The sequence below is a fragment of the Myzus persicae genome, unplaced genomic scaffold (genome assembly GCF_001856785.1).
Source record: "Myzus persicae strain clone G006 unplaced genomic scaffold, MPER_G0061.0, whole genome shotgun sequence".
Lineage (NCBI taxonomy): Eukaryota > Metazoa > Arthropoda > Insecta > Hemiptera > Aphididae > Myzus > Myzus persicae.
The window spans coordinates 388,345-414,034 of record NW_019102098.1 but is presented as its reverse complement, the minus strand read 5'-3'; the positions used below and the strand labels follow the sequence as shown (position 1 = coordinate 414,034).

Sequence of the window (25,690 nt, the reverse complement as noted above, 5' to 3'; positions counted from 1 at the left end):
TTTAATAATTTTTTTATTCTTAGATTTTTAAATAATATGGCTCTTATATTAATTTTATCAAAAAAATAATAAAATATATTATATAATATGCCATACAGAAATTAATAATTATTGTTTATTATTTAATAGATAGTTGGTTTTTAATGTATCGATCGAAAACAATATTTAAAAATGTAATTATACATCAATAATTATCATTAAATAATTTAAACACAATTTGTAGTTGATCATGTTACTTTTAACTTTATACTGGCTTAAACCATTTAGGTGTCTTCCCATTATTCGCTTTGCTTTTATTTTGTTGAGTAAAAACAGTCGTTTTAGTATTTTGATTTTCTAATTGTTTACTCGTCCCTGGTTGTTGTTCATCATGTATAGTTTCATTATTTGAAAAGTTTGAAATTCTTTCTTTTCTGTAATTATCAATTCATTTAAAATTAGTTTGTAAATACAAACATAAAGATAGAATAAATTATATTAAATTTTTAATAATATTTTAAAAACTACAATGCCATCATTTTTTAATTTTAACCACTATGTTATCTTATTTTGTATAATTTATAACTTTTCACAATTAATTTCATTGGTCTTCAAAACAAAAATCATAATAGACTGGTAAAAATGATAATTAATATTTTTAACCGAGAACTATATTCTTTGGATTTCATTAAAATAATTGTTTTTTAAAGTTAATATAAAATCCAAAAATGAACGTTTTTAAAGTGTTAATACAACCATTTTATCTTAAAATTTGGTAGAATCTATAGTACTAAATTTATATAGTAGAAATCGGAGTTCTATTAGAATTCCATGAACACATCATGTAAGCAATACATTTTATAATAGTTGTACACTCTAAGACCAGTTTCACAGCCACAAGTACAACGTACATGAATATGTGTATGGTTTAAGTGTACGGGTAGATTATGGACTATAACGATAATACTAATTATAACTTATAGTTGAAACACTTGAAACAGATACTCAGCAATGACCATTTGGCAATGGCAGCCAAATGATTTTATCAAGGGAGGGGGGATATGATTGATTTTTTTAACATGCACTATTTGATTATTAAACATATAAATTATGGTAATCAGATCTTAAATATTGAAAAACACATCATGGGGGATCTATCCCCTTCCACCCGTTTGATCTCCACTGCCATTTGGTAATAATGCGGTATAATATACAATATTAAATTATAGTTATAAATGCTAACAATATATTAAACAACTTTTAGTATCAGGGTATTATTTAATACCTTCTCCCGGAAAATTTAATTTATGCCATTGGTTACATAACATTAACAACCAACCTCACTAGATAAGCAGCTATTGAAGCTTGACACCCTGACACAATTTTATGTTTGAGCTCAGGTTTTAATTGATCGATTTCCGTACTACATGAAAAATGTATCATTGCCGATGGTACACATCCACATTCCAATAAAGTATCTTCAGGTTTCAAAATAGTTTTAGGAGGTGTTGTAACTGTTAAAATGAAATCATTAGAAATTAATTGCTTTTAAATTGAATGTGTAGTATCTATTACTAGATTAATACATTTAAAAATTCAATTGGCTCTTACATAAACAAAAATCTAAAGACTCATCAATGAGATATTTTCGAATGAAATTAATTATATCCAATACGGTTTCAGTTGATTTGAATATGGTTTGTAGTACTAATCTGTTTGGAAAATGTATTCTAATAATACACTTTTTGTATTTATGTAATAAATTTAGTTGATTTTGAGTCTTTTCTAATTCCCGCATTGCACTTGTACACAGTTGGCCATCTTCAAATTGAGCCCTAAAATAAAAATAAATATAGTCTTAAAATTCTATGCATAACTAGTTTATTTTTTAAATTTTGCATGTATTTAAAAAAAATTTTATTTTCATTAATTTTGGTATGTCAATTGGTAATAGCACGGTGTTACACAATTTTCACATTGTTTAATTATTGAATGCTATTGATTGTATTGAATAATGAATAGTTATAACTTATAACTATCATATATTTATAAATATGACCAATTATTTTCAAAACTATTAAGCTAACATAATATTATTCAGATACCTCACACTGTTAATTAAACAGAATAGTGTGAAATATTGAACAACTAAATATAAAAATTGTCCAAATAGTTACATATAGTACTTTATGAAACAGTACACTAAAATAATTGACAGAAACAAGATCTAGTTCATAAGTACTATTTTATAAATATATAAACGATACAGTGAAACTTCCATACAATGAAGTATCATGGGAATAAAAATAGTTTGTAATATAGAGAAATTTGGTAAATAATAATATAGTTATAAATTATTTTTTCATTTAATTAATTGCATATACATTCGTATTTTATGAAGTATCATAAAAAAGCACAAAATTCACAGGTATACCTACTTTTTTAAGACTTATTTCAAACGTATTTAATTTATTTTTAATCTCAATTTAAAAGAATAATCTGTGATTTTCTTATTAACAATTGATAAACATTTATGTTGCAGCATTTTTTTTGTATGTATAGGAAAATGACAGCATAATTTATTGTTAACGACGTCATTATTGGAACAGCAACACTGCAGTAAGATTAGCTGACTTGATTTCCAATGCCTTATTTTATTTTATCGAATATCATACAATTGTAGGTATTTTAGAACGATATACTTAATATATAATAGTAATTACATTAAAAAAACAAGCTTGTTTTCGAATAGTCTATTTGTTACATTTAAACATCAGACTTGTAATAAAGAGATAAATTTACAAATGATTAATAATGAAGACAGTTCTTACAAATATTTCTTTAAATAGAAGTTTCACTGTATATTATATTCAACACAAAAAAATGTATTTCATTCATATAGAAACTTTAAAAATTTTAATTAAATATCGCACAGATACAATATTTTATATAGTGAAAATTGCCTTTAGCCTGTTGAATATCCAAATCTAAAGATTTTAAAATAAATATGATTCTACTTAAGTATTTATTGTTTTTAGAAAGATGTTATATCCACATACATTGTCTCCGCCTTACCAACCCATGACATAGAAAATTTTTAACTCAGAAGAATTTGTTTTACTCGGATATTTTTTATATTAATGTGAATTTACAAATATATTATTACTATTATCAAATGTTAAGATAAGAATATTATCTAGGCACACAAATGATTTTTTTAATGATCTAATTTTGAAAAAAGTTATGAGCATTTTAAAAAGGATTCCTCAGGAAGATAAATTTTCATTGTTGTGCGTTAGTAAGACTAAAACAACACACGTGGGTATAACCTACTCTTAATGTTACTAATTATTATCTATACAATTTACCGTGAATTTTTCAAATCTCGTAGTACAAGAGTTATATCTTTTACAGTTGGTTTAAAGAAATCATCACCTTCGTCTTGATATAACACTGAAGTACCATCCATAATGTCAAATAACAAAGTGTCGCGTTCATCTAACTAAAATAAATGTTAAATATTAATTAATTTTAAATACTAACTTAATAATAATAACATTTTTTAGCACATATTTTAATAAAATAAATAATTTTTTTTATATAACTAATAACCAGGGCTCGTAAGTTCATACACTATAAAATGCATAAATAAATATCCATTCATGCACTAAACAGTGGCAAAATATGCATTTATGTACACTTAAAACTTGCATAGTATAAAAAAATCATAATCAGATTTTGAAATAATAAAATACATCCATTTTTTTATCCAAATTCAATTTCTTTTAATTTGTATGCATTTTAAAACACTCAAAAACTTAACTTTACAGATCAACACTTTGTTGTCATTATTATATTATTAGTATTAAATCTGTGGTAAATTAAATACCTGTGGTCGTACGAGAATAAAAAAAAATCTAAACAAATATTTCAATGTTGTAAATTGGAAAGTAAATAAGAAGCAAAAGAAAAAACTTCAAATATTTATCTGTTTAAACATATTTTTTTATGAAAAAGTATGCGCTAATAACTCTACAAATTTACTATACCCCAAATATGCCTTTACACCCAAAATACGCAAAAACGTACAATATTAAACTTTATATATTTATTACTATTGTTATGAAACAAATTTGTATTTTAGTTAACATGTTTGCCGGTGTTGCAAGAAAAACATGCAAATGCTTGAACTTATAAGCCCTGCTAATAATTATTACATAATATTATTGTATTTTACTATGAAAATGCTAATTCGTTTTTTATTTTTGCATTTTTTTGTGTTAGGTTTCAAATACAGTAAGTCACAATGACAGTGGCATACTTACTGAGGGGAGGGATAAAACCCCTCGGAAATTTTCAGAAATAATTTTTACTTTTGAGATATATTTATTTGTTCAGTAAAAATCATAAACATCCTTAAAAGTCAGTTCTAAGTATGCCACTGCTAAATTAATTAAATTTCAAAGGGTGGTAAACAAATTTGATTATGTATTTTTTGAATTGTATGACTTAAATTTAATTTATAAATATAAACTAAATATAAACTATAAATGACAAGAAAACAATTTGGGTTATTGCGACCAACTATATTAAAAAGGTCCCCACAAAATGCTTTTGTAAAATTCTTGTGTCTTGGAGGTGGTAGTAAATTTTTTGCTACCGCTACTGCTGCAGTGTTGGGATCTTAATAGTAATAGTTAATACACTATAATAAACCTCTATAGGGTATAGAGATATAAATTAATATATAAACAGTTGTATACATAAGTAGATTAACTGTTTGCAGTAATAATAGTAAAATTCAAAATAATATAAATAAAAGTGGTTAAATAATTACTAACATAAGATATAGAGTTCTTGAAGTTATTGAGATCTTCATCAGTAAGAGTAGGCTTTTTGTTATTGTCTATTGCTTTAGAATCATTATCAATGTTGTTTTGATATGTTGACATATTTATAGGCCCAGTTTTTTCAACTATATCATCAGTACTTGGTTCAATGTCCATGGACTCTTGTGGATTTGTTGCCACAACCTTTGCAGATTCAACACTTGCTAATTCATTTGTGTTTGTTTCTCTATGGCCTACAGATCTGGGAGGTTCTTCAAGTTTTGGTTTTCTTGCTGCAGGTACATATACATGAGCTTGGTCTTCAGATTCTTTTTTATTAAGTAATCTATTTAATCAAAATACATGTTTTAAGTAAATATTGAAAGTTAAAATTGATCTTAATAACCAACAAAACAATGTAGACAAATATAAATACATTTAAAAAAAATATTTGAAACAATTACATTTGAGATAATAATATATAGTTAATTATGGAGCCAATTACTTAACAGTTAACATATTCACTGTAGGTACTGCACATTTTTTCCTGTAATTAACTATTATAAATGTTACTAAGAAGGCCAGAATAATGCTCAATGAACTAGTGACAAATATTTGTTGACTTGTTGTAAATATTAGAATACAGTGAATATGTTAGATAATTGGTTTTTTTACTAACCTTAACAAGGCTTTGCCACTAACTAGTCCAATGTCTTTTAATGTTTTCTGCTGCAATTGCTCTTTACCAATTATTTCCATTCTAGTATAAATTATAGCTGGACTTTCATAATTAGAAAAATTGTCCTTCAACAATATCTGTATGATTTCCCAAAGATTTTCTTATCAAAAATAATAAAACTATATAGTAAAAAATATGTAAATTGTAATAAATAGATAACATTTTCAATATAACTTACGACTAGATGGAAATTCGCCAGATAATCTAGATCCATCTTCTATTTGTAACCATACACCAACAGAGCTATCTTGTCTAGACTTTGTAGCAGGTACTAATTCCAATAAGGCATTATTGGCAATATTTGTAAACCTGATCAGACTAGTTGTATCTAATATTTTGTTGTGATACCTATTAAATAAAGCGACAGACAAACAAACATAGAACAAAGTTTTACGATTAGGTAATTAAAAATGAAAAGAAAAGGAAATAGTTACTTTAAATCAAAATCGTTGCTGTTTGCCTTCATTTTTGTGCAGGCTAATTCTATTACCTATAACAATTAAATATATTTATAAAGAGTTGTATGAAGATCAAGTAATGTAAGGTACTTGCTTTAAGAACAGTCATATTAGGATTGACTTTCACATTTATTCTAGCAGCATTTTCACCCAATACTACTAAATTTGTGGCCATATTTATATTAACAGACAACAGTAGTGATACAATTAAATTTAACTGAATGCTATTGAGAAAAGAAACACTGTATATAGTATTTATATAGATAATTTACACATTAATATTTCATTTGTGAATTGAGAACAGATTATTGATTAATATAATGAATTATTAATATCATTTATTTACTGTTCAAAAATAAATTATACACCTTGGTACTAGGTAGAAGATACTATACACTTCAAGATTTTATCCAAGTTTAAAGTATTGTATTTTGTAACTTAAAAGTACACGGAGAAAAAAAATTAAGATAAAAAAGCATGAAAATATGAAAATAATGAACTATTAAGTACGAACTATCATGCATACAGTAGCAACCACTAAACTACTGTGATAACTGATAACTGATAAATGATAACTGGTAATGTCCTTCGTCATTCAAATTTCGAATAGGTTCCAAAACCCATAGAATATTGTATAACACTATAGTCTATAGCCTATGGGCTATGACGTGATTATATGAGCAAAATGTATAAAGAAAACAGAGATGTTAAAAAAAATTGAGATAGACTATTATTATTCTACTCTGTGTTATTAATGTTATTATAATAATCATGATTCAAGAATCTTCATGATACATTGAATGTTAAGCCATCAAGCCAACATTCAATACAAACCATAACTATCAATTAACATATTAATCTATCCTGATGAGTGATGACCGTTCATGTCTTAGAGAAATTTAATAAAACTATAGTTCACATTTATTTACATTTTGTGTATGGCATATCGTGGTTTAATTATTTAAGTTATAATTATTTTAATAATGGTCTTTTGTGCAGAAGTGGTGTTATTGTTCTGTGATGGTGCAAACGGTCGATGGGCATCGGTGACTTTTCAGCACGGATTAATACACTATACGTCCATACCTAATATATTAATCCGTGCTTTTCAGGACGGTGCTTTAATAATTAACTTAGATCAGAATTAGATTATATATTAATTAATATGGCTTATCAGATATTGAGATATCACTCTTCGCACGCATCGGCAGATAAAACTAAACAATATAAAAATTAACAGATATAACCACAGATATATAAAAAATTTTATATATCTGTGGATAAAACTATATACGTATTTTACATCCTGGTGAATAGTGAATATTGGATAATATTTAATATTTACTATTTATACTTAGTTACCTTAACCATATAATAAAAATGTAAATGTGGATACCAGCAAGCCGGGGTCCGGTCCTAAAATGTTAATAGACGAGAAGAAAACGACCTATTATTAATTATTATCAGTTATTGTTTACAGTTTACTATCTATTAATTTATATTACAATTAATTAATTAAAGAAATATTTATGTTTATACACATTTTTTCTAATTAATCAGTATATTTTTGAAATTTATATTAGTTGTATCTAAATTTAAGTTAAATATTTTAGTTTTTTTGTTGCTCATTTAAAAATTTTAATCATTTGACTTATGAGATTATATTCACGTTGGAGTTTCCTGCATACCTGGTAATAGATTTTTTGAAAACAATTTATTATTCATTATTAAAAAAAATTATTCCTTACATAAAATGTTGATGATCTATGTTTGATTTATATTTTGATTTGCTGGTGAGTGATGATGTTATATTTAATAATATATATTTCATATACATTACTCATCAGAGTATTTGGTTCAAAATATCCTTATAAATTAGCTATTAAACTTATTATATATTAAACTAACTTTGTGGTATTATTGATTATGCGCTGCATGTGTTATGGTTGCAATTGGTCAATTTCCATAACACATATTCATTCTTCAATTTCATAATAAGGTAGCACTACCATAAGCAAAACTATAATAGAAAATACATGGACAATTTTATTAGGACAGGCTAAATGAAAAATATGAAAAAAAAACTTCTAATTTAAAAATAATTTTTTATTCTTTTAAGTTAGTACCTATGTTATCTAGTTATGACTGGCCTGACCTGTACTATAAGTACTACCATTTGTTATAATTAATTTATTAAATATACATACCTATATGAAAATAATACACATCTAATAACAATTATTATTACTATTTTTTAAATTTTTTTTTGGATGCACCATTGTCAAGAACCAACATTTGTTTACTTTAAACAAATCGAATAAGTAAGTAATTCAATAAATTTGAAAATTATGATTCTTTGGTTCATATGCATGCAATCCACTATTTGAACTAAAAATCTATGAATATAATTTCTAATTAGATACCATCTACCTACCTATTGGAATTAATTAAAATTTACTTACACTATTGTCCGTTAAATTATTTAATCAAATCATTAATTTTATACCTATTAATATTCATTAATTGCCTATAATAATATTTATTGCTGCCGTAAATTATTGTCATTAAATTGTGGACCTATGTTTTATAAATGCATAATCAATATATTAATATAAATATATTTGAAATATTTACTACCTTATTAAATTCATATAAATTATTACCATTATCATGTATCATTCAATAACAGCAAAGTTGGTAAAATATTCTTATTACCTACTTTTCTAAATCTAAAATCTGCATGCCTATATTATTTTATTTTTCACCCTGATCTGGCATTAGGTTAGTACATAATTTAACAATATTTATGAGCAGATAATTAATGATGTCCGAGATTAAGTTTGGTTAAGGTAACATAACATTCGGTGAAGTGATCTATTGTACCAATACTATATTAGACGCGTCAAAATGGAAAATAAAGAATTTTTTCTCGTAGAGTAGAAATTAACATAGAAAGAGACAGAGTCTAATAAAACTGTTAAATCTGTGGCATCAAGAGTGCGATTAAAAATTTAGAAAATGAATGCCTAGAATTGAGCATAATATGCATAATTGAGTATAGTCAAATGAAGGATGTTAAATTTTTAATTTGAAAAGCAAGAAAGTTGTTTTGAACTTGATCAATGTGCAGTTAGTCACCATACCAAACACAAATAATGAAGGCAGAGACAGTTTTAAATATTTTATAAAAATATATGAAGAGTCATATACATTGGTCTTGATTTAGAACTAAAATTGTAATTTGTATTGGGCAAAATAAAAAATATAAACCAATTTAGTGTCATAACATTAATACATATTATTTATTTTTCTTACAATAAAAACAATACACATGAATTAAATAAAATGTCTTGTATTTGATTAAAATATTTGTTTTCCTTAATAACTATTTTCGATGCTTTTCAGAGCCATTTCAAGTTCAAATAAATGTTTATCATCTTCTTCAGGAGCTATCCGTCTCATTTCTGCTGCTAATTTATGTACATATTCTGGATTTGATCCACTGGTTCCACGGCACACTGCTATTCTAGAAGCTATTTGTTGAATAGATGCTTCACCAGCAAACCACTCATTGTTTTCATCTGCTATATACACTGTGACTTCAGATGGTATTTGATCTTCATTTGTTTTTGTATGAAATTGGATAACTTTCTTAGTATAACCTGCACGTTCACGTAGGTCCAACCCTGCACATACATTATCTATATCTCGATTGTCAATCCCATATGCTATCCCCCATACTCGACTCTAAAATCACATTATATCGCAAATATTAGGTTTTGGACGAAGTACCTAAATGAGATAGGGATCATGTTATATCAATGGTATTATATGCTTATAAAATATATGTGAACATTGTTTGTTATTTCCCTGCCACCGAGCCATATAAAATAATTACCCTGCTACTAGATGACCTTATGTCAGCAGATTTTAAGAGGACCCTATACCCACCCTACATACTCCTAACATAGCAAATTGTTTGTTCTAAAATATCCAATTAACTTAAATTATGTTTAATATTAGAGTGAATTGAACTATTATCAATTTTAAAAAAGATAATCATTTAAAAATTTTACAAATGCACCTGCTGGTGTAGTATCTTCTTAATCTTAAAATACATTATTCATGATCAATATTTCTCTGCATTTTAATATCTTACTTGTAGTTACGTATAGTATGTGATTTATTCAAGGAAAAAGTTCTTATAGTATTTGAAATTGATTTTTTTGTATTATATTCAAGTTAGTAATAACTAATAATCAAGCCTAGGCAAGTTAATGATAATTTTTAACTGAGTTAAGTTAAGTCTATATATAAAACATTTTTAAAAGTTTAAAGTTAATAGTCATCATAATTTATTTATTAGACTCAGTTAAGTTAAAAGTTATATTACAACTTACAATTAACTTATTAATTAAGTTTTTAATTACATTTTTTTAATATATAAATAGTCAGAAATAACCAGTAATATGGCTTAAAATAATAAAAAGTAAATGTTTATGCAATATGCATCATCAATAATAATTGTATTTATTATTTAGTGATTTATAAATTAAATTATTGAAAATTAAATTTTAAAATGTTAAAATTAACTTAACTTTAACTTTTTTACTCATTTATGCCAAGACTTGGTTATAATCACATTAAAAGATAGATATTATGTAATACTCAATATTTTGTCAGCATATCGCTATATTGTATAATGTTTACGTATTTTCAAGTGTGTTATTAATAAGTTAATAATGTTTATTTAATAATTATTGGCTTATTTTTAAATATTGTCCAAAAGTTATTTGGATGAGTAATTTTTCTCTTAGTATTTTAAACTGGCAATCAATTTTAACAGCAAATGTACTTGCTATTATTGTTAACTTTTATTTGAAATTAAAATTTTGATATTTTTCTAATAGTATATCCATTGATATTTTTCTAATAGTATATCCATTGATATTATATAATAATTTATATTTATGTCCACTGATAAGTTTGCTTTAGCGCGGTGGCGATTACAAAAGACTAATAAGCAACATATAGTTATATAAGCATATATACCTAAACTATAGACAGTAAAATATGCTCAACTTACTTCATTAGTTGATGGTAAAAGAGTCACTACTCGTCCAGGCTGAAATTTATTAAGAATGTTTAAAATAATTAGTATGAACATTAGTTTTACATAGTGATGATCCAAACTGTTTGATTTTAAATCGATCTATTGAAATAAAAATTTGAGTTTAGTTTGTTGAAAAACCATAAAAAAAACTATTCATAATATTATCATTATTATACAATTGTTTAAAGGTACCTAATTAATAATTTGTTTTTTGAATAGTAAAAATGTTTTCCTGTAAAAAATGTGAGTTTAATTTGGGTTTGTTAAAAATAAAAGTTTAGTTTCTGTTTGGATCAACCTTAAAAATCAGGGTTCATAATCTCACTAATTTTAAAAATTACCATATTAATAATTACAAATTTACCATATTAATTATTAAAAAACAACATTTTTATGATCTTACTAAGTCATTGGTCCCTCTATGATCTGGGCTAAACTGATAAAACCGCCTGGTGTATCCTTTTATGTATCCGGGGTATTTTTTTATGAATGGAAAATTAGTTTTCCATACCAATGAGCCGTAACCGAATATCCAAAACATATGGTTTTTTAACCCATTACTTAAATTGTTGTCGTTTAGGTGGCTGTTTTCTGATTTATCTGGTTTCATTCTTGAAATGCTATAAATTTTTTTTAATGGGAATAAAATTTCCTACGTAGACAAGAAAATGTAGTATGTCTACATCTATTGTTTATAATATGATAACATTTTGATAGGGTTTCTAAGGATTGGTTGACAAATAGAACAAAAATAATCAATATCTGTAATGCATTACACTTTTCAACAAATAGATGGCGTTGTTGAACTTTAAGTAACAGCTCACTTGAAAATTATTTTTATTAAAAGCTCCAACATTTAAAACATTCTTTATAAGAACTTGTATTCGTGTAATCTTAAAATAATATATTAGTCATTACTATTATACTATAATAAATGTAAGTATTTACTTTTTATAATATTTAATATTATAATATGCTATACAATTTAAAATAAATATGTCTATAAAATAAAATAAAGATAAATAAAATTAGTAATTAATTATAATAATTATGAAGTTATAAAAGAAAAAAAATCAGAAAATCAAAATCATGGAAATAATAAATATTTTTATAATTCATTAATTAAAAAATGAAATTATTTGATATCTTAATTTTTAAGTCTTTTGGAAATAAAGTTACTAGTTATATTATCTTGTTTGGAAAAAATTTTAACTATTAAATTTGTTCATTGAAGATTTTTTGTAAAAAAATTATATTTGATTGTGAAGAGTTCTTAAATATTGCTTCAGACACTTCAGTTATAAACTTATAAAGTTCAATAATTGTTTGCTTATGTGTATTTTACTTTTCTTGTACTGGTTCTTATTAGGTAGCTATTACTACCCAGACTTTTAGAAATGATATGTTCTCAAAATTTTGTCATTTACCAAATAATTAATCTAATGTGGTTCATTTTAAAAATTTATATTAATTCAATTTCCTTTTTATGAAATTATTATAGTTAAGGTTATACAATTTAGTCAAGGAAAATATAAAGTTATTCATTTATGTTTTTCAAAAATATTTTTAGTGGGTACCTATTAGAGCTTTCCAATATTAAAAAAATAATATAGTATCAATGTTTTACAATGTACCCAATGAATTTCAGATAACCTATCTAATTTTAAGAATTGATTAAGTATTAATAAGATATACGAGATTATATTTCAGTTGCATTATTAATACATTATATCATGATTATTATTTATCTTAGATAATTAGACGATAAAAAAAGTTTTACATAGTAATACTACTTTCCTCATACGTTTTTATAATTATGGTTTAAAAATATTTTTGATACATATGCACATTTTTTTTTTTTATAAGCAATTAAAACTTTGATCAAATTCTTCAAAACCACAAAAATCAGCAAATTATTTTGCAGTTAAAAATCTATAAGATTTTCAATTTGTATACCTAACAATTTAAAATTTAAAACAAAGCTTCTCATTAGTAGCTACTATTGTAACCAAATAATCTAAGAAATGTATATAAACATAGTTTTTCTTTATAGATATCAAGTTAAAATTTGTACAAAATTAGTAACGAAGAATATCAATTTCAGTTATTTTGTTGGAATACAAAAATATTATTTGCGGGTAGTTACTTGAAGAAGAATCTATAGTATTATCAAATGAAATATAAGATAAATTACTTTGATGAAATAATATCATAAAATATACTTGTAGTCAAGGGCGTATTTAGAAATGAATAATGGTTGGAAGGGAGTGTATATTTCTAAACTGTGATTATTTATTTGGTTTTTTAAGTGTATTAATTATATGATTACATATGTGGTGTATTTTTGTGCGCCCTCTCCAAAAATACACCACATATGTAATCATACAATTAATACACTTAAAAAACCAAATAAATAATCACAGTTTAGAAAAATACACTTTCTTCAACAATAGGTTTAATATAGTGACTAAACTCATCTGTAGTTACTAGTTAGAAGTTACTATAGTATTAGTAAAATAAGATGATAAACCATCTGCACAAAATGGTTTTTCTTGTACAATGATTTTATATCATTGAATTTGAATGTAACTCATCCATATCAGTGTCCTACCCGACTCCTGCAGTTCAACAAAACAATACCCACTTGCCCACCATTTTTAAGTTTGGATATCAATATGTAGTATTTTACTTTAAAACATTTTAAATTTGCAGGTACTTTTACATCTACATAATAATGACAATGGAACGATTAGAAGTATTACCATTACACCGAAACAAACACCTCATCAAACAATGTTGTGCTGTAATTAATTCCGAATGGCCACGCAGTGAAATGGCCAGGTATTTATTTAAGCCTATAATAACTTACCGAGTTTTCTAATGTCTATTATTAATTTGTAATTAAAATATAATGATACTTAAGGTTTAATACAACTTAAATTACCTATTTAGGTAGTTTTGAAAATTTTTTAAAAAAAATTAAGTTTTCAGTAATTAGTTATAATGTTATAGTTTATAATGTTCATTATTTTGTGAAAAGCAAACAAATTTAAAGTAAAATATTATGATTGCTTTAATTATCGATTACTATTTAATTTTCTACTCCCTTAAACTTAACTCATTAGTCTAAATTGTAGTGTGATTAGGTGACATTTTTAAAAATATTTTTTGAATTATTATATTTGAAAATAATTTGTTAATCATGCTCCACAGTCAATAATGTGATGATTGATTTTTATATTTTAATAAAGGTATCAAAGATTTGTTAATCTAAAAATGGAAACATCTAATATTGATAGTATTATAGTAGATTTGATGGTACTATAGTAGATTTGATTTTCTATGTCGAAATCCTCAATATAGCCACAGAATAGAATAATAGCATTAAAATAGATACAAAGTTTAAGTGACCTTCGGTTAATTGCAAACCATATTTGATTTTTCGATATAACATTATTGAAAAAGTTTGCTCACAAATATATGTGTTTCCACTTTCAAATCACTATCGACATTTTTTTGGCAAAATATTATATTTTCCTAAGTTTTTTTTTACAAAGACTTGAATAAAACTAAATTAAGTTACGGCCCTCACGAAAAGCGGTTTTAAGAATTTTTATCAACAAAGATTACGTGGTGTATAATATTTTTATACTAATTGTAAATTGTTATCGCTTGCCTCATAAAATTTCTACACAGACCGCGGATTGTCTACCCCTGATTTAATGTATCCAATGTAGCTTATTAAACCATGTTTAAGAAATTTTGAATCAAATAGTTCGCTATTGTTTCATTAAATGTTAGTGATTTGATATGCAACTTGGCATATTTCATGTACATTTATTGATGTTAATGAATTATATTTCATGTAAATTCATTGATGTTAATGAATTTGTGTCTGTTGTTTAGATTACACAGTTTGGAGGCATCTTGTGATACTTTGCCAACATCTTTGATATTGGTTAAAGAAGAAGAAGATAACTTCAAGACAGTTATAGGACATTCAAAAATTACGCCAATACCGTCTATACCTGATGGTGGTTTCATCGAAACAGGTAAATATTTTACTGTTAGGTTCTTAGCTATAGGTGCTTATAAATAATAAATTACATTCTGAAAAATTAAAAGAAAGAGAATTGTGTTTAAGGTACTTAAGCTACTTACTTTTTAGGTACTCTAACCTAAATATCCAATGTTTGATATGCTTGTGTTGACTTTTACCACCTTCAAATAAAAGTACCTACATAATTTTTCTAATAGATATGAAATTTTTTATTATTTTAGTGGTCATAGGAAATTGTCACCGAAGACAAGGACTAGGAAAATATCTTATGTACAAGACTGAAGAGTACATAAAAACGTAATAATCAGAAAAATACTGAATAAAATACTACATACTTGAAATTATATTTAAATTTAAAATAATTTTTATAGGTTGGGTTTAAATTTTGCATACTTGTCTACAATTGACAAACAAGAGTTTTACTCAAAACTTGGATACATTCAATGTCAGCCAATTTCAATTTATGGTGGCTGTTTGAGTAGCATCAATAAATCAAACATGGTTTCTGTGATTGTGCCATCTAGAAAAACATACATGAGAAAACTTTTGACATGAACTGTTTTTTTTAAATTATTTTTTTTATGTTATAAATTACTAACAAGGAATACATACCATTGTTATAATCGTGTATCTAGTGCAAATTTCAGTTAACACTTGCTAACAGCTTTAAGAATAATATTAACTCTAATATTAATTAATGTATGTATACATTATCAGTGTTGGGTAGTAACGTAACACAAATTACAAATTACTGTAACAAAACGGCTTTTACTTTTAGCCAGGTCGAAAAGCCAGCTCAAAAGCAACAAATTATTGAGGGTAAGGGGCATACCAAATTTCTTCTTGCCAGAAGCTCTACAATTGCTGTGTCCAGCTCTGGTAACACTGAAGTGATTTCATTATATTTTATTTAAATAGATGTAATTGTTATAAAATTACATTATAAAACTGATTCCGAATGATGTGTTATTTTCTACACTATTAAAAAAGTTATGAATGTAGAATGTCTAAAAAAAACCTGGGTGCTAGGATATTTGAGAAGAATTAAAAGCCTATTAAATTTATTTATGATTCCGAAAGAGCTAAAGCTTTAGATAATAATCAACAGTGTTATTAAAAATCCCAGGAATTAATACTTATTGTGTTCATGTTACAATGTACTTTTTTATCTTCATTGTTATATATGTACTGGTTGATGTAGAGTTTATATAATAGTATAATACTTTAACGTATAATAATTATACGTTTACTTAATACTTATTAGGTACTCCTGAATAGACATTAAACATTTTAGACTGATCTAGAAATGTTATTTGTAACACTTTATTTTTTGAATGAAAAAATAACGTAACTAACATGATAAAATTAATGTCGAGTTACGTGACTTTAATTTAAATATAACTATCTAATGCAACGAATTACGTGATTGTTTTACTTTTCAAAAGTAATTTAGCTAGCATTGTAAATATTAATCATAAGCGTGTAAAATATTACATTATATACAAATTAATTGAGTCAACGTGATATACTAATATAAGCACTAAGGATATTTTAAGAGTAATTAACCACCTAACATGATTTCAAATTATAAAATTCTTGTTTGAGGGAAAAACTAACATGAATTATAAAAAATAATATGGTATTTACTAAATCATAATAATAGTGTAATAATAACATTTCGCAAATTGAAAATTTTATATGACGTTTTATACGTATAACTTACAATTTACGAACTTATGAAATAATAATTATTAAAAGTCTATATTATTTTTATCTCTACGAGTTGTTTCGGCCGGCGTTGACTGAGTCAAATATCTGTACCATGTTTCAATATTATTATAATAGTAATATAATATTATGTTATCAATGCAAACCTATAAAAAAATAAAAATAAATTCTTTTTTTGAGCTGAAAGACTATAAACATTTAAGTTCTTCCAAGTCTCAACTCTCAAGGTGTTCACGCCGCCGTCACCGCCGCACTCACAAGTATACTAATAACCAACACACTAAGGGAAGAATATACTAAGTTTAAGTCCGAGTACATACATCTAGGACACATGCAAGAGGTACTGAAGGAAAGCAGCATCTCAGAAAAAATATGGTACCTGCCACATCATGCGGTTATCAAGTCATCAAGTTTAACTACGAAGGTGAGAGTAGTATTCAATGCATCTGCAAAGGGAAACTAATGGGTTAGCTCTCAATGACGTGCTCATGAGTGGACAAACGATACAAGAAGATGAGTTTTCAATCTTAGTTCGGTTTAGAAGGTACCAATATGCGTTGATGTCCGACGAAGAAAAAATGTTCTGACAAGTATCCGTTTGCAAGAGAAGACTGGGAAGAAGACCTTCAACGAATATTATGGAGATCAAATCCTACAGAGCCATTGCGCACTTATCATCTAACTACAGTGACGTATGGCACTGCGCCAGCCTCATTCCTAGCTACAAAATGTTTAGCTGTACTAGGAGAAGAGTCAAGGACACAGTTTCCAGAGGCATCCAAGGCTATACAAAACGACTTTTACATGGACGATCTCATACCGGGAGCAGACACTGAAGAAGGGTGTTGTCGACTACAAGGGGAAATAAGCAGTAACATGGAGTCTGCCAAACTGCCCCTAAGGAAATGGTGTTCAAACTCGAAGCCATTATTGCAACATTTAGGAAAAAGTGAAGAAGATCCATTAAGTACATTGAAGGTCAAAGATGGGGAGACCATCAATCTAGAGCTAGAATGGCAACCAGTTATGGATCACTTTCAGTTCACAACAAGTAAAATACAAACCCGTAATAAGTTCACCAAGAGTACGCTACTATCAGATCTAAACAGAATATTTGATCCTCTTGGGTTAATTTCACCTATGATGTTGAAGGGTAAAATCTTGCAGCAATTATGGGCGATGCAAATGGACTGGGATAAGACACTGTCTCCAGACATATAAGGACGCTGGATGTTGTTTTCTAACGACCTAGAGCAACCCCAAAGGATTTCAATTCCGAGAAGGGTTCAACCAGAGATAAGCAATGAATGTCAGCTGCATGGATTCAGTGATGCCTCTCAAGAAGCCTGCGGTGCGTGCCTATATGTAAGGTCAAGAGGCCAGAGCGGAAGATGGCAAACAAGGCTTTTATGCTCCAAAACGAGAGTAGCACCACTCAAGGGTTCTACTATTCCACGCCAGGAGCTCTGTGGAGCACTGGTATTAGCTAGCTGAGTTAGCCAAGAAAGTGGCCGACTCGTGGTCATTGATTATAGTGGATTTCTGGTTCTAGATGGACTCTACTATCGTAATGGGTTGGTTGAATAGCCAACAGGTCCGTTAAACATACGTTGCCAATCGCGTAAGTCAGATATTAGAGATAAGTGAAGTTGGCATCATGTTGCAACAGGTGACAACCCTGCTGATTTAGCCTCAAGAGGTCTGAACCAAGTGAATTATCTATCTCAGAATCTTGGTGGAATGGGCCGCATTGGTTAAGTAAACCTGAAGATAAATGGAATCCATCGTCCGTATGTCTGTAGGAAGAAGAGTTACCAGAGCAACGAAAAATTAAGCTTGCTCTGGTGGCGTCAAGCCAATATACTGACTTGGTGTATATAAAATCAGATTGAAACCAGCTGGCACGCACCATGGCTTGGCTAGCATTTTTTTGTGGATTTTATGAAGGCTAAAAAGAATATCCAGGTGCCAAGTTACCTAACAGTTGCACATCTGAAGAAAGCAGAGACTATTATTTTTAAAAGAGTGCAGAACGAATGCTTTCCAAATGAAGTGATTGCGTTTGCGGACAGCAAATAAGTAGAACGTACAAGCAAGCTAAAGAGTTTATATCCCCTCATGCAAGACGGTATAATTCTAGTAGAAGGACCGCTATAAAACTCGGATACAAGCAACTCAAAAGACAATTGGCAGCAATCGTCAAAGAAGGATGGCAAAGGAAGGAATCGAATGGCGATTCAACCCACCATCGGGACCACATTTCGGTGGACTATGGGAAGCGGCGGTAAAGAGCGCAAAGTACCATTAGAAACGAATAATAGGTGAAACGAAGCTAACATTAGCGGAATTAAACTCACTAGTGTATCAAGTCGAAGCATGTTTTAACTCAAGCCCAATCACTGCATTAGGTACTGCCCCAGGTGAACCCTAAACTCTCACACCGGCTCACTTCCTGGTTGGAGGACCACTAAGCCTACCTCCAGAGCCCGATAGACTCACAGAAGCTCCAGGTGGATTAAGACGTTGGAAACGTGTGCAATACCTCTTCCAATTGTTCTGGCGAAAATGGTTTACCGAATACCTGCCACAATGCCAGGTGCGTGGCAAGTGGGTCAACTAAAGGCGACCATTGAAGTTAAATAATATAGTTATTATTAAGGAGGATAATCTTCTGCCGAAAAAATGGAGCTTAGGTCGAATAACGCAGGTTCATCCAGGCAGAGATGATGTAATAAGTGTCGTTACGGTCCGAACAGCAGCTGGTACAGAGATCATGAGACCCGCTGCGAAACTCTGTGCTGAATCAGACACGATTCTCGTTGGAAATTAGATTTTCAACGGGGGGGAGATGTTCGCGCCACCGTCACCGCCACACTCCCAAGTATACTAATTATACAAATCCAGCCACCGATCGACACACACACAACTTATCTGTTTTACTTATCTGTCTTAAATATGTTGTGTGAATTATATAACGATAGATTACGCCGCCAACGATTCGGTCCGTAAAAGGTTACCGCGGCCGCCGTTATCTACTTCACTTGTTCGTTGTACATAGTCAACGCCCTATAATAGATTATTCGCGGGCGCTTATCACCGTTAATTTATATTTTATATTGTTTTTTGGCTCAAATAGCCACAAGTATTACATTTTTTGTGGGCGCCAATTGTCACATTTATATTATTGTCAGGCGCAAAGCGTCACACGTATTATTGTTGTAATGCCCAAATCGTCACATTTTCATATACATCATTATTAATTACGACGCAAATACGCAATCTGGGTTATATTATTAATATTCAATTGTTGTGTGTCGACCTTATTATATAGGATAGGTGTGGCAGCTGACCATCCGTACACCGACAATTTGTGAGTTTTTCTATATTATTATTTATTTATTATTATTATTATTATCATCATCATCATCATCATTATCATCATCATCATCATCATTATATAAATATATATTATTGTTGAGTCAGTAAAACATACATTATAATTATTATTGTTGGGCCTGAAGGGCCATCCCTTATATTGTTGTGTATAATCTGTATAATAATACAAGTATATTACCAGCATCTGCGTGTTACCATTTTCTTCGAATGCCTATTGGCTATTGTCATCTAGTTATTAAGTTATACACACAACCCAAATACCTATACACACATACATACACCACCCACACACTAGCACTCACAGGTTTTGCTCGGCGACCCTGTCCACCTCCTGTCGAGTGCTATGTACATATATACACACCAAAACACACAGGTCGGTCGGTGAGTAGGGGTGTAAGTTAAATTAATTCGGTGACCGGGCAGCACGGCTTATCATAATTCGTACCCGGCCCGCAAACACAAGGAATCTATTGATTTAACTTTTATTGGAAACGGCTCAGTAGTTTTTATAGATTCGAATAAATTAACGCAGATTAAAAATATGTACCAAATATCAAAACTATAACATCCGATTAATTATAATATAATATAATGTGATATATATCATATATCTTTGGCAACTATATATACGTATTTATACTTATATACAAAAATCCCATGGAAAGAGGCCTTTAAGTTTTTCCCTAATTTCCCAATTTTTCGGCCAAATGTTCTCATTTTCTTTCCGTAAAAACCCTATATTTTACTTTGTATTATTACAAACATTTATAAAAACAAGTCCAGTCGTTCTTGATTGATGTTCGATGGATGCTCCACAGATTATATTGGAACTTAGTACTTACAATTATAACACCGATTTTTTTATGTAACAGAACGATTATTTAAACATACCTTTCAGCATTACCGAAATATTAGATGCTATATGTCAAACTGCAATGCAGTCCTAGACCACCGACGTACAGATGATATCCCATCATATAAACTCTTTTATTAAAAACCTCATCAACAATAGCTTAAATCAACTTCTCCAAATATACAATTTAATTTGGGAAAAGAGCCTGACTTATCCAGACTGTCGGTGAAATGCAGTTCTGGAATCCGTTCCCTAGACCAGAATAAAACTGTTTTAATTAATTTAATTACAGACCAATATCTCTTATAAGTTAAAAGTACAGAAAGCAAACTTTGGGAAAAAAAATGGTAAACAAACGTCTAATATGGTACCTCGAAACATATGAATTCATACAGTTCATACTAGTAGCATATTAGACGTTGAACGAGTGAGAAATGGAGCATAAATGGAATCATTTTCTTTTTTTTTTTTACTTTCTTAAATCTCTCAATTCAAGAAAAAGTCCATAACAATCTCTCCAAAATTTATCTCACAGAAAATGGTCTTCCCCAAGCATCGGTCCTCAGCGTATCATTGTACCTAATAGCCATGAAGCAGCCTTTCTAGCGAGTAAAAATATAATTATCATGTCATTACAACATTACTGGGCCTCTGACATATTGTATACCTATCAGCTATCGACTACCAACTACAAATTTTACCTTACTCCATCTATAGTTTAATGAAACAATGGTATACCAATACCTCCGGACCTCAGCCGGCATCAAGATATTGCTATCAGTAGGATACGAATATGACACTTTTGCTACATATTCCTTTCCAATAACGCTGAGATCATCCACCGATGTGCAATACATGTCAGGATGTCAAACACGCATCACAATAAAACACATCTTTATGTGTTATATTAAAATTAATTTTACCGTCATAAAATGTTATGGTGTATGGAAAATGTTAACACAAACATTCAGTGAAAATGTCATGTATCTATGGTCATTTTTTTTAGAGTTACACCAAAAACAGTGAGTTTTTTGCCAACGGCCAGTTCGACCAGTACGCCGGCCCCGGCATATTTACTGCGCTAAAAGAAACGCCTCGACCAGCCAGCAAAATCCGTTAGTCTGATTTTTCCTTTAGTTTCAAGTAAGGCACGCACGTATTGGTCTTAACGCCTGAACCCATGAATTCGACTTACGGTACCGTGCCTAATGAAGTTATTCGCACTTCAAAAACTAAGATTTTTACACCAACCCGTTTTCGAAAAAATCGATTTTCTTTTTTAGTGTAACTCTAAAAAATAACTATACATATTTACATGATAATTTTCACAGAATGTTTAAATTAGCAATTTTTATGCACTGTGAAATTTTAGAAATTTTACCACTTATTTTGAGCTATTTAATTAATTCATTTTATTTAGCTATTTTTTTTTTTACCTACTTATAGACATAAGAAATTTTCGCATTTTATTAATTTATTTTTAATTATATTGTCCATAAAAAAATGTTTATATATTATATGGTTAAAAAACGTATTAATTTAAAGCAAGGTTTCTCTTAAGTAGTTCTAATAGCAGTTCAGAAGCATTAAAGATCCAAAAGAACTTAATTTTTTGTAAGTATTAAAAGTTCAAATTTTGACAACATTTATATAAGTTTTGAACATTTTAAAATTATTTTGTAGTTAAAAAATTAAAAACTGTTCAATTTGTTTAGCTAACAACTAAAAATGTATAGCAGCAAGAATTCTCATAAATAATTCATACTTCAACTCACAGATCTAAAAAGTATATAAACAGTAATTTTTTATATACATTATAAGTTCAAATTTGGAAAAATTACATGACCAAGAATAATGGTTTTATTTTTTTTGTTTGCAATTTAAAAATATTATTCGTGGGTATATGACACTTTTAGAGCATATTGCATATTATTATACTTTATACTCATCACAAATATATAGGTACAATGACATTTTCAAATGTAACTTTTTAGCCAAAAATGAACTTAACCTACTATAGTACTAATAGTGCCTAATAGTATAAAATAAATTACTTTAATCGCAATAATGTTATCAAACACACGTATAGTAATATTATTGGCTGACGGACCATCTTCGCTCAGGATTGTTTTTCGTATACAATGATTTTTTATCATTTAATTCAAATATTACAACACATCCACTTCATTGTTCCGATGACTCTCTAGACACCCAATGTACAGCAAGGGCGTTATCATCTTACCTATTTTTTTAGTTGTGATATCAAAGTGTTTTGTTTTACTTTAAGATAATAAATTTCCTAATGAACTTATTTACAGATACTTTTAAGTCCACATTAGAATGACAATGGAACGATTTGAAGTATTACCATTACATCAAAACAAACACCTCATCAAACAATGTTTTGCTTTAATACATTCTGAATGGCCTGCACGCAATGAAAAAGCTCCCATTATGGAAAGGTATTTTTCAAACATAAACAATTTACCCAGTTTCTTAAATATCTATTATTGGTTTGAAATTAGAACGAAATGATACTTTAGGTTTGATAGAAAATTGAATTACTTATATCTACAGGTTAAGTTAGAAAAAATTAAAAAAATTAAGTTTTCAGTATTTCATAAAATGCGTATTACGTATTTAAGTATGTTTAGAAATAAAATATTGTATAACTTAAAATTTCTTAAAAATGTTTTTATCATAGAATTTGAATATGAATTGCTATAGTAAGACACTCGAAAACTTAATACAAGGTTCCTCATTAGTTGTTATCAGTGTAATTTAAAAAAAAGTTGAGTAGTAATAGTTTAGTATGGGCGTTTGAAGTTCGAATTTTGACAAAATTTGTCAAAATCACGAAAATAATTTGCAAATTGTGATATGTTAGATATTGATAAATTTTCTTTTTAGATTTAGCGTTTAAAAAATTAATTCAAGATTCCTCGTAAATTTATCTACTTTTAATGAGAAAAAAACAGTTTACAGAAGACACAAATTAATTTTTGATTAGCGTTTGATGAATTATTCCGATGTTGTATATTGACCCGTAAGTTAACAATTTGTTTCGGAACGATGTTTTTATTTTATTGTAATTCAAAAATGAATAACCGTAGATAATTGAAACTTTTATACGTAAAGCATATAATATTATAATTTTCTATACACCATAATATTTCCCTAATGTTTACTGTTTTTAAATTATTTATTGTCAGAAGAAATGTTCGAATTTTTTTGTTAAAAATATATACAAACATAAATTTATAATTTGGAAGAAATTATATATTTGAATGAAGAATAACGATCTTAGATATTTTGTTGTAATTTAAAAAGATATTTTTTATAGTTACCTTATTAATATAAAGGTTTCATATATATTACATCAAGTGGATTGAATGATGTTTATGCATTTTTATATGTCGTTACACAGTTTGGAGGAATCATGTGATACTATGCCAATATCTTTGATATTGGTTAAGAAAGAAGAAGATAACTCCGAGACACTTATAGGACATGCACAAATTTCACTTATACCGGATATTCCAAATGGTAGTTTCATAAAAACAGGTAAATAGTATTCTGATACATTTTTAAGTATGGTTGATGCTTGTAAGTAACAATTGCATTCTAATATTAATGTATAAAAAATCTTAATTCCTCATAAAGAAAATGTTGAGTAGAGTGTCTAAATGTCTAATGTTTGAAACACGGTAGCTACTGTAAACTTTTAACACCTTAAAATAAAAGTACATACTTTGTTTAATTGATAATGAGAATTGTTATTGTTTTAGTGGTCATACTGAATCATTACAGAGGAAAAGGACTAGGAAAATATCTTTTATTGAAGACCGAAGAATACATAAAAACGTAATAATAACTATTATTGATATCTAGATACAAATATACTTGAAATTATATTTAAATGTTAAAATAATTTTTATAGGTTGGGTTTACATTTCGCATACTTGTGTACTATTTCCATAGAAGAGTTTTACTCAAAACTTGGATATATTCAATGTCAGCCAGTTTTCTTTTGTGGTGGCAGTTTGAGTGGTACCAAAGAATCAAAAATAGTTCCTGTGGGAGGGACATCATTTAAAACATTTATGAAAAAACAATTGACTTGAAACCGTTTTTTAAAATGTATTTTTGTTTATATTTTAAATTACAAACAAGGAATAAATATCACTGATATAATCGTGTGTCTATTGCACATTTCAGTTAACACTTACTAACAGCTTTAACTCCATAGTAGTAATAAACTCCATAGTAGTAATAATAATAATACCTAGTAATAATAATAATAATAATAATAATAATAATAATAATAATAATAATAATAATAGGTAATAATATAGTAATATTATATAATATTAATATATATATATATTATACATATGTGTGTAAAAAATTACATTATATACAAATTAATTGAGCCAACGTAAAATAATAATAATAATAATATAATTAAAAACCTAACATGTTTTCAAACAATACAATTTTTGTTTAAGGGGAAAAAACAAATTTGAATTATAAAA

The 25,690-nt window shown here is 27.9% G+C and overlaps 4 protein-coding genes across 6 annotated transcripts; 2 read left to right on the top strand and 2 right to left on the bottom strand.

The window, feature by feature from the left end:
* Positions 1 to 216: 216 nt before the first annotated feature.
* LOC111031234 (tether containing UBX domain for GLUT4) lies at positions 217 to 6,709 on the bottom strand. 2 transcript variants are annotated; one of them, XM_022311103.1, is made up of 10 exons: positions 6,374 to 6,709; positions 6,100 to 6,229; positions 5,982 to 6,037; positions 5,726 to 5,895; positions 5,488 to 5,647; positions 4,821 to 5,154; positions 3,348 to 3,481; positions 1,591 to 1,814; positions 1,319 to 1,493; positions 217 to 413 (listed from the first exon to the last, which is right to left on the bottom strand). In XM_022311103.1, the coding sequence occupies exons 2-10, from the start codon at positions 6,178 to 6,180 to the stop codon at positions 245 to 247; spliced, it is 1,503 nt and encodes a 500-aa protein (XP_022166795.1). In that variant the 5' UTR covers positions 6,181 to 6,229; positions 6,374 to 6,709; the 3' UTR covers positions 217 to 244. The 2 variants fall into 2 exon arrangements, with proteins under 2 accessions (XP_022166795.1, XP_022166794.1); XM_022311102.1 differs by having other exon boundaries at positions 6,100 to 6,709.
* Positions 6,710 to 7,554: 845 nt separating this feature from the next.
* On the top strand, positions 7,555 to 16,137 carry LOC111031236 (N-acetyltransferase 6-like). Of its 2 annotated transcripts, none has more exons than XM_022311105.1 (5): positions 7,555 to 7,696; positions 13,831 to 13,959; positions 15,025 to 15,170; positions 15,400 to 15,475; positions 15,550 to 16,137. In XM_022311105.1, the coding sequence occupies exons 1-5, from the start codon at positions 7,659 to 7,661 to the stop codon at positions 15,731 to 15,733; spliced, it is 573 nt and encodes a 190-aa protein (XP_022166797.1). In that variant the 5' UTR covers positions 7,555 to 7,658; the 3' UTR covers positions 15,734 to 16,137. The 2 variants fall into 2 exon arrangements, with proteins under 2 accessions (XP_022166797.1, XP_022166798.1); XM_022311106.1 differs by lacking the exon at positions 7,555 to 7,696 and adding an exon at positions 9,511 to 9,613.
* LOC111031235 (putative glutathione-specific gamma-glutamylcyclotransferase 2) lies at positions 9,338 to 11,829 on the bottom strand. The gene is made up of 3 exons (XM_022311104.1): positions 11,522 to 11,829; positions 11,092 to 11,130; positions 9,338 to 9,752 (listed from the first exon to the last, which is right to left on the bottom strand). The coding sequence occupies exons 1-3, from the start codon at positions 11,726 to 11,728 to the stop codon at positions 9,384 to 9,386; spliced, it is 615 nt and encodes a 204-aa protein (XP_022166796.1). The 5' UTR covers positions 11,729 to 11,829; the 3' UTR covers positions 9,338 to 9,383.
* A 3,789-nt stretch (positions 16,138 to 19,926) lies between the features above and the next one.
* Positions 19,927 to 25,350, top strand: LOC111031237 (N-acetyltransferase 6-like). The gene is made up of 5 exons (XM_022311108.1): positions 19,927 to 20,276; positions 23,474 to 23,617; positions 24,583 to 24,719; positions 24,944 to 25,019; positions 25,096 to 25,350. Exons 2-5 carry the CDS (start codon positions 23,496 to 23,498, stop codon positions 25,277 to 25,279), a joined length of 519 nt encoding a protein of 172 aa, XP_022166800.1. The 5' UTR covers positions 19,927 to 20,276; positions 23,474 to 23,495; the 3' UTR covers positions 25,280 to 25,350.
* The last annotated feature ends 340 nt before the right edge of the window (positions 25,351 to 25,690 follow it).

What these genes read in the sequence shown, in the direction of transcription:
- LOC111031237 (XM_022311108.1), top strand. Translation starts at nt 23,496, where the DNA reads ATGACAATGGAACGATTTGAAGTATTACCATTACATCAAAACAAACAC. An exon ending in TGGTAGTTTCATAAAAACAG is followed by an intron (nt 24,720 to 24,943) that starts GTAAATAGTATT and finishes TTATTGTTTTAG; the next exon opens with TGGTCATACTGAATCATTAC. An exon ending in ACCGAAGAATACATAAAAAC is followed by an intron (nt 25,020 to 25,095) that starts GTAATAATAACT and finishes TAATTTTTATAG; the next exon opens with GTTGGGTTTACATTTCGCAT.
- LOC111031235 (XM_022311104.1), bottom strand. Translation starts at nt 11,728, where the DNA reads ATGAAACCAGATAAATCAGAAAACAGCCACCTAAACGACAACAATTTA. An exon ending in ATAGAGGGACCAATGACTTA is followed by an intron (nt 11,131 to 11,521) that starts GTAAGATCATAA and finishes AATAAATTTCAG; the next exon opens with CCTGGACGAGTAGTGACTCT. An exon ending in TTTTACCATCAACTAATGAA is followed by an intron (nt 9,753 to 11,091) that starts GTAAGTTGAGCA and finishes ATGTGATTTTAG; the next exon opens with AGTCGAGTATGGGGGATAGC.
- LOC111031234 (XM_022311102.1), bottom strand. Translation starts at nt 6,180, where the DNA reads ATGGCCACAAATTTAGTAGTATTGGGTGAAAATGCTGCTAGAATAAAT. An exon ending in TGGCGAATTTCCATCTAGTC is followed by an intron (nt 5,648 to 5,725) that starts GTAAGTTATATT and finishes ATTTTTGATAAG; the next exon opens with AAAATCTTTGGGAAATCATA. An exon ending in GTCTTTAGATTTTTGTTTAT is followed by an intron (nt 1,494 to 1,590) that starts GTAAGAGCCAAT and finishes TCATTTTAACAG; the next exon opens with TTACAACACCTCCTAAAACT.
- LOC111031236 (XM_022311105.1), top strand. Translation starts at nt 7,659, where the DNA reads ATGAGATTATATTCACGTTGGAGTTTCCTGCATACCTG. An exon ending in CCACGCAGTGAAATGGCCAG is followed by an intron (nt 13,960 to 15,024) that starts GTATTTATTTAA and finishes TCTGTTGTTTAG; the next exon opens with ATTACACAGTTTGGAGGCAT. An exon ending in TGGTGGTTTCATCGAAACAG is followed by an intron (nt 15,171 to 15,399) that starts GTAAATATTTTA and finishes TTATTATTTTAG; the next exon opens with TGGTCATAGGAAATTGTCAC.